This window comes from Trachemys scripta, chromosome 3 (assembly GCF_013100865.1).
Source record: "Trachemys scripta elegans isolate TJP31775 chromosome 3, CAS_Tse_1.0, whole genome shotgun sequence".
NCBI classification, from domain to species: domain Eukaryota; kingdom Metazoa; phylum Chordata; order Testudines; family Emydidae; genus Trachemys; species Trachemys scripta.
The window spans coordinates 115,674,399-115,690,742 of NC_048300.1; the positions used below are offsets into that span (position 1 = coordinate 115,674,399).

A 16,344-nucleotide genomic window follows, 5' to 3' on the forward strand; every position below is an offset into this window, starting at 1 on the left:
ATGTGGTGATTGTCATGCAATTTTCTTTTAAATACTCCAAGCTAATGAATTTTAAATAATGAACTGAATTAATTCAGCCTGCAAGGTGTGGGTGGGGTGAGTGGTTTTGCTTTCTGTTTTTTGCTTTCTTAACTGTCTTAGTTTAGAATTGGGGCTTTTTACACTTCAAATTTTTACAATTTAACTTTCAGTTCTTGAGACAAATTTTTTTTTAGGGACTCAATTAAATAAAGTAGAGTGTCTTATTGCATTCTGCTTTTTTTTTTTTTTTTTTTTTTTTAAACAATTTATGCCAATGGAGTAAATTAAATATGAAAAGCTACCACATATGTACAATAGTTACTCTGCATAATGGTTTTCATCTGCAAAATGCACTAATGGGACTGTAAGATAAAATAAGAATTTTCATTTTTTCATGGCTAAGGTCCTTTTGTTTTCAGTTTTTACTGATTTTTACCAAAAAATTAAAGCCTGGGTTTTACAAAAACTGTTTTGGTTTATATTGATTTTTCTTTTTTATCCCCCCCCCAATTTTGGATCACTCAAATACATTAGTGACCATAATATAATTAAATTTAACATCCCTGTGGTGGGGAAAACACCACAGCAGCCCACCATGGTAGCATTTAATTTCAGAAAGGGGGACTACACAAAAATGAGGAGGTTAGTGAAACAGAAATTAAAAGGTACAGTGCCAAAAGTGAAATCCCTGGAAGCTTCATGGAATCTTTTTAAAGATTCTATAATAGAGGCTCAACTTACTATGTTTTTTTTAATTTGGGGTATACATTTAAGAAAACCAAAAAAGTGCCACTGTAACAAAGTAAAAGAAGCAGTCAGAGCCAAAAAGGCATTCTTTTAAAAGTGGAAGCTAAATCCTAATAGAAAAGAGCATAAACTCTGGCATGTGAAGTGTAAAGATATAATTAGGAAGGCCAAAAAAGAATTTGACGAACAGCTAGCCAAAGACTCAGAAAGTAATAGCAAAAAATTCTTTATGTATGCAGAAGCCTGCTAAACAACCAGTGGGGCCACTAGACAATCGAGATGCTAAAGGAGCACTCAAAGACAATAAGTCCACTGCGGAGAAACTAAATTAATTCTTTGCATTGGTCTTCATGGCTGAGGTTGTGAGGGAGATTCCCAAACCTGAGCCTTTCTTTTTAAGTGACATATCTGAGGAACTGTCCCATATTGAGGTGTCATTAGAAAAGGTTTTGGAACAAATTGATTAAATTTAAACAGTAATATGTCACCAGGACCAGATGGTATTCACCCAAGAGTTCTGAAAACTCAAATGTGAAATTGCAGAGCTACTAACTGTGGTTTGTAACCTGTCATTTAAATCAGCTTCTGTACCAAATGACTGGAGGATAGCTAATGTGGCACCAATTTTTAAAAAGGGACCCAGAGGTGATCCTGGCAGTTACAGGCTGGTAAGCCTGACTTCAGTACTGGGCAAACTGGTTGAAATTATAGTAGAGAACAGAATTGTCAGACACATAGATGAACATATTTGTTGGAGAAGAGTCAACATGGTTTTTGACAATGCATGATTCCCCTTCACAGTCTACTAGAATTCTTTGAGGGGGTCAACAGGCATGTGGACAAGGGAGTTCCAGTGGATATAGTGTACTTAGATTTTCCAAAAGCCTTTGACAGGGTCCCTCACCAAAGGCTCTTAAGCAAAGTAAGTTGTCATGGGATAAGAGGGAAGGTTCTCTCATGGATTGGTAACTGGTTAAAAGATAGGGAATAAATGGTCAGTTATCAGAATGGAGAGAGGTAAGTAGTGGTGTCCCCCAGGGGTCTGTACTGGGACCACTATTATTCAACATATTCATAAATGATCTGGAAAAAGGGCTAAACAGTGAGGTAGCAAAATTTGCAGATGATACAAAACTACTCAAGATAGTGAAGTCCAAAGCAGACTGTGAAGAGTTACAAAGGGGTCTCTCAAAACTGGGTGACTGTACAACAAAATGACAGATGAAATTCAGTGTTGATAAATGCAAAGTAATGCACATTGGAAAACAATCCCAACTACACATATAAAACGATGGGGTCTAAATTAGTTGTTACCACTCGAGAGATCTTGGAGTCATTGTGGATAGTTCTCTGAAAACCTCCACTCAATGTGCAGAGGCAGTCAAAAAAGCTAAAAGAATGTCAGGAATCATTAAGAAAGGGATAGATAGTAACACAGAAAATATCAGAATGCCTCTATATAAATCCATGGTAGGCCCACATTTTGAATACTGCATGCAGATGTGGTCGCCCCATGTCAAAAAAGATATATTGGAATTGGAAAAGGTGCAGAAAAGGGCAACAAAAATAATCAGGAGTACGGACAGTTTCCGTATGAGGAGAGATTAATAAGATTGGGACTTTTCAGCTTGGAAAAGAGACGATGAAGCAGTAAAATGATAGAGGGCTATGAAATCATGACCGGTGTGGAGAACATAAATAAGGAAGTGTTATTTATTCCTTCTTATAACACAAGAACTAGGGGGTCACCAGGTGAAATTAATGGGCAGTAGGTTTAAAACAAACAAAAGGAAGTATTTCTTTACACAATGCACAATCAATCTGTGGAACTCTTTGCCAGAAGATGTTGTGAAGACCAAGACTTTAATAGCGTTCAAAAAAGAACTAGATAAATTCATAAAAGATAAGTCCATCAATGGCTATTAGCCAGGATGGGCAAGGATGGTGTCCCTAGCCTCTGTTTGCCATAAGCTAGGAATGGGCGATGGGATTGATCACTTGATTACCTGTTCTGTTCATTCCCTCTGGGGCACCTGGCATTGGCCACTGTTGGAAGACAGGATACTGGGCTAGATGGACCTTTGGTCTGACCCAGTATGGCTGTTATTATGAAAATACTGATTAAGAAAATCCAATCCATTACCTTAGGTAGCTGTGTTTTGTTAATCATCGGTTAGTCTAAATGTAAATGCAAGGATGTCTGTGAAAGCAAGACAATAGTAGAAAATGTATATACCCACACACTTGCGTGCATATATGTACGTTTTGTTAATGTACAGTTCATGCAATAAACTAAATCATTAAACTCTTACTTTCAGTACACTTACATTTTCTATTCATTGCTTTTTTTCTGTCATCCTGTCCCCCTCTATCAACCCCAATATTTACCCAGAAAACAGGGGGTGATAATTTTTTGCACCGATTTTCATCCATTTAAAAATTTTGAAATGGAAACGTTGATAAATTCCCAGATAATGTAAACAAAAATGTAGGGCCTTGTTTATGGCCCATCTAAAAGCTTAGACACCTGGAATTACATCATTTAGATGTGCTGCATTCTTTAGTGGCGAGACTGTACCTGGCCCCTGCCATGGTATGTAAAGAAAAAAGAAACTTTCTTCCCTCCATCTTGTGTTTCCTGCAAGTAGGCAACTGCAGTTGCAATCAGTGGGCATGTCCAGAGCAGGAAATTAGGTGGTGGTGTTAGTAGTGGTTTTAAAATGTGAACACATTTAAAAACATCATCATCTTTCTAATCTAGATGACCTTTGAATGTAGAGATTGCTTCTTGTATAAGCTTTGCAGTGGGCATAAAGGTTGTGTGTACTTAGTTTATGACTGGGATTTTTCCTCAGTGCATATGTTTTTGTGTGTTAAAGGCTGCAATATCAACAAGAAACTTTGTTTTACTTTTTTGGTATTTGTATCTCTTTTTTGTACTTCTCCTTTATTAAAAGAGGAAATAAAATGCAAATATTTAACAGGATGTTAATTATCTCTCAAGCTAAGTAAGTCAAAGACCTTTCTGACTGACGTCTGCCATAGGCCAACTTTCTTCTTTTGCTTGGAATAGTCATGAGCGGCAAGCGATATGGGCAGTGTAGTGAATTGCTGTAAATGAGGCTGAAGGAAGGATATAATAGTAATTCTCCCAATCACTGCAGTGAGGATGTTTTGTGGCTGGCTTGGGGACAGGATATGTAGTGGTTTGGGCGGCAGAGGTGTTTGAGTGAGTTTGGGGGGAAAGACCGAAAATGTAAGGGAAGAGGGTACTAGAACACTGTGGAGAAAGAGAAGGAAATGACAGACTCTGACAACAACATAGGAAAAAGATACACAATTATCTTTTATTAAGAGGGAAAAATGGGAGGTAACCAGGAAGGGACAGGCAGTGTAACAAAAACAAGAGAGAGATGTTAAGTTACAATTCTGAAAATGTATTAAATAGTTGACAGTATTACAATTAACTACTGTATCCAGGAAATGGTATCCAGGTGTCATATTCATAAAATCACTAATTCTCAACCACAGATACGCAAACCCCTAGGGGTACACAGAGGTCTTCCAGGGGGTGCATCAACTCATCTTGATATTTGCCTTGTTTTATAACAGCTACATAAAAAGCACTAGCGAAGTCAGTACAAACTAAAATTTCATGCAGACGACTTGTTTATACTGCTCTATATACTATACACTGAAATGTAAGTACTGTACAATATTTATATTCCAGTTGATTTATTTTATAATTATATGGCCAAAATGAGACCGTAAGCAATTTTTTCAGTAATAGTGTACTGTGACACTTGTATATTTTTATGTCTGATTTTGTAAGCAAGTAGTTTTTAAGTGAGGTGAAACTTGGGGGGTGGTACGCAAAACAAATCAGACTACTGAAAGGGGTACAGTAGTCTGGAAAGGTTGAGAGCCATGCCTTAAATTGCAGGAGGTAGGGCATTTTAGAGGCATGGTGGTATATGTATTTTCGCCATGGCTAGTAAGCTTGTTAGATGGGTATATTTTTCAAGTCCTGTCAAAAACTATCAGTTCCTTAGCTGCATTCTCGTCTCCATGAACAGCTATTGCACAGTCAGATCACTATGTACTTTGGGGTGTTGTAATGAACTCAAAAATTGTTAAATGACCTGAAAATACCTGTGTGTTGCATGTGAGAATGGTTACTGAACGTGAGACTAACCTTTGAGGATCACTTGCTATTGAAAGTGTGATGTGTAGTTAACTGCTAGATAAGCATATAACAAGACCACTTCTCAGTTTTTAATGTCTGACTTCTGATTAGACGTACAAATCTGGTTGTCAATATTCTACTTGAAAATACGCTTAACTAGATTATGTTGGTTACTGAAAGTTGCTTTCGGATGGACCTCTGGTTAGCATACCAGGTATGCATTTGATCATCCTTATAAAATGTATATCTGGGGATTAATTGTAAGCATGGTCATGTACTCTGTATAATCTATGTTTCATAATTCTGCAGGACTGTGCTTTAGAATCCAGTCTTTGTTTCTTTAAAAAAGGAAATCTTAGATCCTATGATTGTGAAAGAAACCTTCCAAATGTAAACGGAGTATAACCAGTGCAGTGATATTTTCCTGAGCCTGTAGCCAGCTTGGAAATGATACACCTCTACCCCGATATAACACAAATTCGGATATAACACGGAAAAGCAGCGCTCCGGGGGGCGGGGCTGTGTGCTCCGCCAGATCAAAGCAAGTTCAATATAATGCGGTTTCACCTATAACGCGGTAAGATTTTTTTTTTTTGGCTCCCGAGGACAGCGTTCTATTGGGGTAGAGGTGTAGTTTTGAGAGATGTGAGCTGCCCCATTTATCTCTGTGTCTTTTTAAACTTTGAAACCTAATGTTGACCAGTTAGATGTCAGTGTTAAGTGTTCCAATGCTGATTTCATTTTTAGCAAAACATTAAAGCAGCGTAATTATCTTACAACTTGAAACTACTGTATCTTCCTTGCATTCAAGTACCAAAAGCTTCTACCACCTTCTACCCAGCTTCCATTTTCTCCTCCTATGGCTTCCTTAGTGCAACACAGTTCTGTGGCATGTTGATGAGTGAATTTAAGACAGGCAACATACAGTAATTTTAAATATCTTGCTACAATCAGTGCAGTTTTGTTGTTTGTTCATGTTCAAATTTAAATCGGTAAAAGTGGTGTATTTTTATGTTTACCTGAAATGGTTGGGGAATTTCTAGTCTGCTACTTTGGACTGCCACAGTAACTGTTGCTACAGAAGCATTTAGGCCAGCCTTGCCAAAGAGTACACAGAGCCCTGATTGTAACTTTATTCATAACCAGATAGTCACTGTTGACTTCACTGGTCTGTATCTGGAATGACAGACTTCTGACTTCCTTCTCTGTAGGCCCAGATTACTCCTCCGCGGGATGGTTATCTGGTACTGAATCACTGTGGCAGGCCTCAACCATTCCATCGAGCAGCCGAAGTAACCATATCAGAAGACACAGTATAGCTTCTGACAGCGGGGACACAGGCATTGGTACCTCCTGTTCTGATAGTGTGGAAGGTGAGTGAAGATTCTTAAACTCTGAAGTTAATCAGTCTTGGTGAGAGAAAAAGAGATGAACTAAGAAGTTTTAAAGGCCGAATGTATCTTAAAATACTTATTTCTCCAATATTGTTAAGAACATGAAATTGCCAATTTTTTATGATGGGTTGAGAAATTGTTTTGGTTAGATCTGTTTAACTTGCATTGTATGGGCCTTAACTATCTTTACTCCCACACAACAGAAGACAACTTTGTGATACAGAGCAGTTAAGTCACAGGACTGGGAAAAAGATGGAGAAAGGTCTCATCCTCTTTTTGCCTTCTGTTCAGGGGAATACAAATTGCATTTTAATATGAGGCATCTCATGAACTGGCAAAATTCATTTGAGGGATAAAACTAAGTTTGGGGATACGATATCGCCCAAGATTTCTCGAACTTGCTCCTGTCACAGAAGATGTATAAGGGATTTAGCCATTACAACAGGAGTATCCCTATCCTCCTGCATGGAGGGCTCTCCCTGGAGATCGAAACTGCACCAGGGCAGTGAATAGGACAAGCATGGGTTAAGCCTGTGTTGAGTAGTGATAGGCCACAGGGATGCATGGTCCCCTTTCCTCCAGCAGGGTTTTCTAGGGTAAGGTAATGCAGGTTGGGGCTATGTTACTTTTTTCTGCAGGGCCTTTCTGTGCATGGATCTCTTTAAAAGGAATCCTGGGACCACTGCAGCCCAGGAGAAGGGAGATCGCATGGGAGCCCCTGAGCCAGTGTAGAGCCACGGGTCTCTGTATGAATGCTACTGACCTCCTGATGATGGCCTAGGATCCTCAGGGTTTGAGGCTGTAATGCCTCATTGCAAAGGGGGGCAGTCCTTTCCTACCCAGCCTGCTGATTGAAGATGAGCTCTGAAAAGGAATCCTCTCCGTCTCCTTATTCCCGTCCTGTGGGTTTAGCTGTGAGACGGGGTAATCTGGTGCTATATTAAGAGACTCAGAAGTGATAACTGCTGTACAAAGACGACATGTTCTCTGTTGGCTAATTGCGGTGGATTTGTACTCTGATCAATGTGAGTTCTTAACTCTGCTTTGTGTCAGAGTTTGTTGGAGAAATCCTCTGTAATAATTGGGCCTATGTATTTACGCAAATTGTCAGTTCAATTGTAAAAAGTCAGTAAAAGTTTCTAAAAGGTCACAACAACTATTAATGGGGAAAAGTACAAAAGAGGCAAAGATTAAATTAGTCAAAATAAAAAGGCTGATTAATATAATTCAAGAACTGTGTAAAAATTCTGTCTGGTAAGCAAGACTGTGTAAAACCAAAAATCAGTAAACCAAAATTGGTTTGTTTAAAAACTAGGCCTAATTTGTAAACCAAATAATAAAAGGATTAGCTATTTCACCCGTCATTCTCTTTTGAGTTCCTTAAAGAGAGATTTTTGTGGGGGGGAAATTGGCTACTGGAGTGAGCTTCACCATTATGGCTGCCACTACTTCCAGCATCTCCTGGGACCCCAAGCATTTGTCATCTTGATCCTAAGAGATGTCCTGACCAGAGAGGGACCCAATTGACATCTCCACCTCTGCCAGCTCTGCAAAATCCCAAACACCTCCGGGGATGTGAGACTTCGTATTTATATTACCCATCTGAGTGTGTCCTTTTCCTTCCCCACCTTATTTCTTTTTTCTAATAATAGTCCAGCTTAGCCAGGCAAGACTATATTTTGCAACACTACTATATGTCTGTGACCAGGAAAAGGCAACTGAAAGTAATACCCTAAATAGCCCAATGCTGGTACAAGATTTCCAGGTCTCGGAATGGCTAATAAAACTATGTGCTGTGTTGTGTTTCTCCAGTAGTGAGGTTGCAAGTGAAAGTCAGCACCAGAGACAGAAGCTGCGTTTTCTATCTTTGTTTTTCTTCTCTCCCTTTCTGTGTGGGTGTTTGTCTTGTTTGTCTTCTAAAAAACAAAATCCAACTCTAACACCACTAGCAATGACAGCTCCAGCTGATCTACTAATTTCTTCTCTTCCCTCCCCCCACCCCCAATTTTTATTTATTTTTTTTACCATTTTTAGTATCATCTAAAAACCTGTCAGACAAGGGGAGGGGGTTTCTAAAAACTTGCTTCACTTTTAAAAAAACAAACAAACAAAAATGTTAAGATGAAAGCCTTATGGAGTACTTGACATTTCAAATGCTTTAACTGTTTTTTTTCCCTTTTCTGTATTTTTTTGATAAAAGGTTAAAGTAATGTTTAATGGTGTGTTTGCCATGGTACTAAGCAAGCTAAGCTCTCTGTATTCCAAACCCCAAACCTTGTTTAGCTCTGTTTAAGCTTAAACAATAATAGGGTCTTGTTAACTCCTTTAACCTTTGGGTCTATATATTCCATCTAAATTAATACACCTCCTTCTTTTTCCAAATACTTTTTTATAAAATATGGTAGGATTTATGTAAAACAGATTATTCATTAGCTAGTCTATGAAGAAATATATTTCAGAAAAAAATTCAATAACCTCGATAGTAGTTCTGCAGTACTGGGATTTTATTTGATTTTTTTTTTTATTTGCTTTTTCAAACCTTCTTTCTTGATTCTTGCAAATTTAATGTTTTAACAGAGCATCTAGGTTGCTGTAATACTGAAATAATGCTTAGTTATGCAGCATTAGGGTCCTAGCCACATCCTTTACTCAGGCAAAGCTCCCATAAAATTCTGTGGGAGCCTTGCCTGAGTAAAATGTGTGGCTAGAGTCCAGAAGTATTCCTGGCCCATAAGACCAGAAGAAGAGCTATGTGTCTGCTCGAAAGCTTGTGTCTCTAATCAATAGAAGTTGGGCCAGTAAAAGGTATTACCTCACTCGCCTTAGCCCATAATTTGCTCTGATCCACCCATTGGATTTCTGTTTCCTTATACGCAGATCCAGGCATTGCAGAATAGTGAATTAAGATCTAGGCCTGGATAAAAACACTTTTCTTTTCTTTTTCTTGATGGCTTCCCCATTTGAGGGGTGGGTGGGAAAGAGGGGATGAAAAAGCAACTACTATAAAACTTGATTCAGGGGATATTTATCACTTTAAGAGCTACCTTATATCTCTGTTTTTGACCTACTGTTACAAGAAACATCTCTTATTTTCAGTTACAGCAATCATGTAACATCTCTATTTTTTTTCAGTTTGTATATTTTGTGCATTTGGTGATGCTTTACATACAGTCAGTTTCACTGTTTCCCTTAGTCCCCTGGTTTGTTAGCTGTTTGAAAACTTGCATGACAGTGCAGAGGAAAACAGGAAAAATGTGGTTGTAAAATACAAGTTGGCAGGAGGACTGAGGGGATAGGTAGTATCTGAACTTACTTCTTTGTAACTGACTAAATTTAAAGTTGACTGTGTTTTTTCAGGAACAAATTAGAATAGCTGATGCAATTTCGATAGGATTGCCAAGGCTGGCTTGTAGTTATAGACTCTCTATTCTTCTAGCCATCCGTTTTCAATGTGGGTGCTAGGGAAATAGCCCTTAGGGAACAGGCTCTGCAGAAAAGGTTGTGTGGTGTGGGGTGTGTTTGTTTTTTTTTTTTTTTTGTGACAACTCAGCAACTCATTCCAACTTCTAGCAATTCAAGACTGAAATGTGAGTTTGTTACCTTGCTTTTTCTGAAGCTACTAACAAATAATCTATTCTTAATTTTAGAGTTACAAAAATGCATTTTGTTAATGTGAACAATATCCTTGAATTTTTTGTAAAAAGGTTTATTCAGTTGTTCAGAGCTGTAGTTATTAGTAAATGCAATAATATGTTGTCTGATGCAAAGAATGAAATTCAAGTCACTTTTTTTTTTTTTTAAGGTGGTCTGGTTTTCTCTTTCGCTATTACATTTCAGTAATTTCTTAAAAAGGTGGTAAAATGAAATTTAAATATTTATTTGAACTATTTCAGGAGCATTCTTCTTTCATTCTGGAATTGTAGAGTTTAAAGAGATATTTCCTAGTCTAAAAAAATTACTTGGGACTAAAATTTTCAGATTGGGGGCAGAAAGAGTTTTTATAATGCCCAAGAGGAAGAGAAAATATCACTTAAAGTGTAGTTGTTCTCCTGCAGCACTGGGAGCCCAATGATAGTATATGAAAACCAGGAAATGAAACTGACCAGTTTAGTTTCATTGTTCAGGTTGAGCAAAGTGTGTATTGAAAAGCTAACTGGACTCTTAAATCCATTCTGCCCTAATCATCTGATATTAGTAAAAGATTTGTATTAACTGTATTTATCTTCACTCAGAGTATCCTTTTAATCTTTCTGCCAACAACTGGTGATGGACATGAACTTGTTCGCTGATACAAATCCTTGTTCACAAGTGTTTGGGTTGTGTTTTTTTTTTTTTTTTTTTTTTACCAAATATACATTGAGGCCAAATTCTTAATAGTATTTCTACTTAGAGCAGGAGAAAAAGTTCCAGAGGTGGGTGCCCCATCACCTGTGAGCTGAATAATAAAAAATTATATTATCTTCTACAAGTCTGGTTTTATTTAATAAAAAAAAAAAAAAAAAAAAAAGCTATCCCTCCTGGCTTTATATAGTAGCTAACTCTCAAACAAAGATTTGTGTGAGCTTATTAGCAAGAAACCTTTTTCTCATGGAATGATTTTCTTTAGAGTTCATGTACTTTCTGAAAAGAGGGGTGGAAATTTTAGGATATTCTTCTTTAGAGGCCTGTGAAGATGATTCCTTGCATTTCTTTTGGTGAGTATAGGAGGCAGTTACCTTTAAGCACTGCACAGAAGAAGAGGTTTTAGTGGGAGACAGGTGCTGGAAATCGGCTGATCAGCACCTCATGATTGGCCGAGACTCTCAGCTCCATGATGGGTGGGGCGTGGAGAGAGAACCAAGAGAGAGGATATTCTCTGGTTACCAGAACATGAGGCTGAAGGCAAGCAGGCAGACCCTGTGGAGCCCCCTGGGGTGGGAGATGGTCCTACTTAGTAGCTACCAGAGGCCAGAGTACCCCAGTGTGAAGCCTAACCAGATGGTTTGTGTTCCTTTTTGTATACTTTTCTTCTTATTTGTAAGACAAGAGAGTCCTGAATAAAGGGACAGAAACCTAACCTGGGTGTGGCTGACTGTCTGTCCGTCACCAGTTGGTGACTAGGGCCACTAGCATACAAAGGATTACAACACCGCTGCTTCTAAGTGGCATCTCTATATGAGTCAATGTTTACATGCATCATTGTGTTAACATTTTAGAAGCCATGGTGTATTTTACCATCTTGTGCCACAGGATGTATCATAAGAAATGTGGTCAATTCATGGAGTCAGGCGTGCAAACTCACTGAAGCTTCCAAAAAATGCTAATGTGAGGAGACAACTTTTTGGGTGGCATCATGGTGAATATTGCCACATCACAATTCAAACAAGATGTATGTTCATGCCCATGAAAAGTGATCTGAAGATGTGATTTCTAACACTTTTTTTTTTTTTTTCTTCAGAGAAAGTTAGTTACTGATTTAAAGAGGTAGAATAGGATCGCCATTTACCTATGGTAATAAATAGTGTGACCTGGTTTTATATACCCACGCTACTGCCTAAGTCTCCCTTGCTGGGAACTCATTACCATCATTCTTTTCTAGCTACTATATCGTGACAATATGTTCTTTCAAAACTAATATAACGTAGGTTTCCCTGGCAATTTTGTTTAAATCCTACTAAAGAATAAATACTTCTCCAAGCATTAAGTACTTACTTCTGCTCCCTCAGGGAAAAAAAAAAACACTTTTACCTATCCAGTGGTGACAGCATCTCCTTTTAAAGAAAACCATTTATTGTAGATTTAGGTGAAACACGTTCCTGACTGTCAAGATAGATAATATCTATCCAACACAATGGAGCTTACTCACAGGAGCAGAGCATTGCTTTACAAAGGAAGGAAACCCAGAAAAGAGAGGCTCCAATACACTTTCTCTCCCCCCCCCCCATTTAGACTACACTATTAACTTCATCAGATCAAACTTCTTGCCTAACCCTGCACTAAGCTGAGGTAAGCAAATATATTCATTCAGCCATCCTTCAGTCATATAAAGAGAAGAGAGGAAGGGTAGAAATAAGGCGAGAAAGAAGAGAAGAGGAAGTTTTGAAATAATAGAAACCATAATTTCACAGCTGCTGCAGACTGTGGCACATCCCCATGTGTACAAGTTAATATTGCTATTAGGTGTAATACTGACAAAGAAAAAAGTTCAGCTCCGAATGTGAGGCGAGATTCCTTTGGCCCTCATACCATCCTTTAAAACAAGCTCCTATTCTATAGCTTAACATTCCAGAAAAGCCAACTGTGTGCAAAGAATAGTGACAGTACATCTTGTGTTAAATCTCATCCTTTGAACAAAGCGACATTTAATTAAACACAGTCATGTATATCTGCATTGTTCTGGATAATGCATCTTTTTTAAAGTTCAGCAGTCAAGGTCCAAAAAATGGAGGGGATGTTCCCCTGGCTAAAATTGTGACACTCCTCCCAAAGGCCACTTCCACAGATAACAACTAAGGACCATATTTTCAAAGTGCGCGCACACACACAAAAACATTGATTCAGATTTGTATACAATAATAAGAAGGGGCATCTATCTAATGCTCAAGTGTTCCTACTGGAAAATTTATAAAAACAAAAATAGTTACTCTGTAGAACATGTCTCCCCTTCCCAATCTACGTCTTCAGAACTAGTGCGTGCTCATGCCTATACGCATTGTAACCATAACTTGCATGTGTACAACTGTGCTTTAAGATTTAGATCAGAATACCCAGTTTATAAATATGTTTGTACCATCCAGGAACTTATGGATGCTGGAACAAAATGTGTCAGCCTGCCAAAGCCTGCGACCATATGAATCACCACTTTAAAACCTACTTCATGTACCCTGCATGTTTTAGATGGTAGAAGTCTGTTTCTGAATTGAGAAGTTGTATCTGTGCAACACTGGGGAATAACCTTGTTCAAATTGACAGATGCCTGAAAAGAGACTACCTGGGTTTCTCACAAAAAGCCTGATCCCAAAATTTATGAAGAAACTGTTTGAAAATGCTTAAAAAGGTAACAGACTTTAAGGCTTCCACATGGCTTCTGTTAAAATAGATGTCTATTAGAATAGTCAATACATAAGGTAACATATCAAGTGACACAATGTGGTATTCGGCTGATGGGTAGAGAGTGATCAAAAGTGGGGATAATGCTGATATTGTTCGGGGGGGAGAGAATATTATTATTATTATTTTTTTTTTAGATACTATGGATTTGTATTTTTGTCTTAATTTTTGCAGTTATACATTTTAAATTCCTCTAGAAGCACCTAAAACCTGGTACGGGTACTTCAAATTAGAGAGAGGAGAGAAACTATAACTTTACCATTGAGTTTCATGCAGCAGCGGGCTCCTAAAGACTTAATTCAAAGGCTTGTTTTTGCACTCCTTTTCTGTTTGCAAGCTTACACAGATTTCAGTGACAGCTACAGAAAGGTAGGGAATGCAGGATCAGGCCCTATAATTGTAGTTTCAAAACCTCGCAGAGTCCTAGAGCCTGGGCTCCAGCCAGAGTTTGTACATCTACAGTGCAATTAAACAGTCCCACTGCCAGCTGACTTGGGCTTGCAGGCTGAGTCCAGCCATGGGGTTTTAATTGCAGCATACACATACCCTAAGAGACTAGCTTGCACAAAACAGCACCAGAATTGGGGGGAGGGAGGGAAGAGTGAACTTTAAGGTACTTTTGTGTACACTGGGGTATCTGGAATAACCACGTTAACTCCCTGGCTGTGTATAATTATATAATTTTAAATATGGCTTGCAGCCTTACTTGAACTAATCATATGACTTCTTTTTTAATTCCTTGCATTTTAATCAAGGTAATGCAACTAGCAGTAGAGTGAATATAATCATTTGTGTTGTAGGAAATGATTTACTCTCCGCTAAGCGTGAGAGAAATTCTTGATGATGCCTGAAGTTTCAGCTCTTAATTTTACAGAGAAGACGTCAAAGCCTTGGTAGATGGCTTTGCAATCATTGCTTTATCACGCTAAATTTGCACTGTTGGCAGGCTGCTTGACTTCCTCCTTTTATTTTGGTCATGTAAACAGATCTGTCATCACTGTAGGGCTGCACTAATTATGATGGAATACTTCATTTGAGAATGTAGCTTAAAATCAAGGATATATAGAATACACACTATTTAATTATGATTTTTATTAAATTAAAAAGTTGCTCAGAAACAAAGGGTCTGATCATGAGCTTTCACCAGTGGAAATAGAGGGGTGACTCGACCAAAGTCGTGTGTAAAAACTGCTCTGATAATAGAATCTGTCCCAAAGCCTTGCTTCTGAATGACATATTACTCTATACTTTCTTGATAACCATAGGTACAGAATTTTTAGATGGGTATCATCAATGGTGAAGAAATTGGCTTGTAAATGCAACATTCCTAGATTACAGAGTAGCAGCCGTGTTAGTCTGTATCCGCAAAAAGAACAGGAGTACTTGTGGCACCTTAGAGACTAACAAATTTATTAGAGCATAAGCTTTCGTGGGCTACTGCCCATTTCTTCGGATGCATATACGCATCACTGAACAAAAACACTGACCCAGGAACCTATCCTTGTAACAAAGCCCGATGCCAACTCTGTCCACATATCTATTCAAGTGACATCATCATAGGACCTAATCACATCAGCCATACCATCAGGGGCTCGTTCACCTGCACATCTACCAATGTGATATATGCCATCATGTGCCAGCAATGCCCCTCTGCCATGTACATTGGCCAAACCGGACAGTCTCTACGCAAAAGAATTAATGGACACAAATCTGACATCAGGAATCATAATACTCAAAAACCAGTGGGAGAATACTTTAACCTGTCTGGCCATTCAATGACAGGCCTGCGGGTGGCTATCTTACAACAGAAAAACTTCAAAAACAGACTCCAATGAGAGACTGCTGACCTGGAATTGATATGCAAACTAGATACAATCAACTCAGGATTGAATAAGGACTGGGAATGGCTGAGCCATTACAAACATTGAATCTATCTCCCCTTGTAAGTATTCTCACACTTCTTATCAAACTGTTTGTACTGGGCTAGCTTGATTATCACTTCAAAAGTTTTTTTTTCTCTTACTTAATTGGCCTCTCAGAGTCGGTAAGACAACTCCCACCTGTTCATGCTCTCTGTGTGTGTATATATATCTCCTCAATATATGTTCCACTCTATATGCATCCGAAGAAGTGGGCAGTAGCCCACGAAAGCTTATGCTCTAATAAATTTGTTAGTCTCTAAGGTGCCACAAGTACTCCTGTTCTTATTCCTAGATTATTCCATTTTTTTACACTAATAGAGAGGTAAATTCTCTTTCCTACCCCCAAGCCTCTTCAGAGGAGGAGGAGGAGGTGTGTGTGTGTGATGCATATAATTACATATGTAGAACACTGAAGGAAAAATTTGAATAGCCCAGGTTTAGGGGGAGAGGAATGGTTTGGAAACCTCAGATGCTTGAAATTAAAAAAACGAAAAACATTTGGCTACCTGCTCATAGGATGCAGAATAGAAAGGACTGTTGCAGTTAATATGTAGACTTGATTTGAGAGCTGTGACTAAAGTTCTGTGCCTATTATTTTTAAATTGTCACTGTATTTATTCCCTACTCCCCCTGCTGTAAAAAGCTTTTACAGACTCAACCCACTTGTTATAAGGATAATTTCTTCCCTATACTTCAAGTACTGTGTGTGTGTGTCTGTGTGTGTCTGTGTGTTTATGAATCTCTGCACCTTCTTTATGTGCATTCCTGAGATCTCTCATAACTGCTATCACTACACACTCTAGTATTTTTCCATAACGCTGAGTTTTAAAGCTGAGGTGTTCGAGAAGTTCTTATTTCAAATTCTAACTATGTTCAAGAGGCACCAGTGCAAGTTAATGTTGGGGAGAGAAATAGAGATTCCACTTGAAGTACTTGTACTTAAATTTGTTTTATATTTGAAATTTTGAAACTTAGGGCTATAGTC

The 16,344-nt window shown here is 38.3% G+C and overlaps 1 protein-coding gene across 1 annotated transcript in view; it reads left to right on the forward strand.

The window, feature by feature from the left end:
* CEP85L (centrosomal protein 85 like) overlaps positions 1-16,344 on the forward strand; it is a 160,086-nt gene that overhangs the window by 21,047 nt on the left and 122,695 nt on the right. The window contains exon 2 of the mRNA XM_034765794.1: positions 6,166-6,327. Coding sequence (XP_034621685.1) covers positions 6,166-6,327 — 162 coding nt within the window. The remainder of the gene's footprint in view (positions 1-6,165; positions 6,328-16,344) is intronic.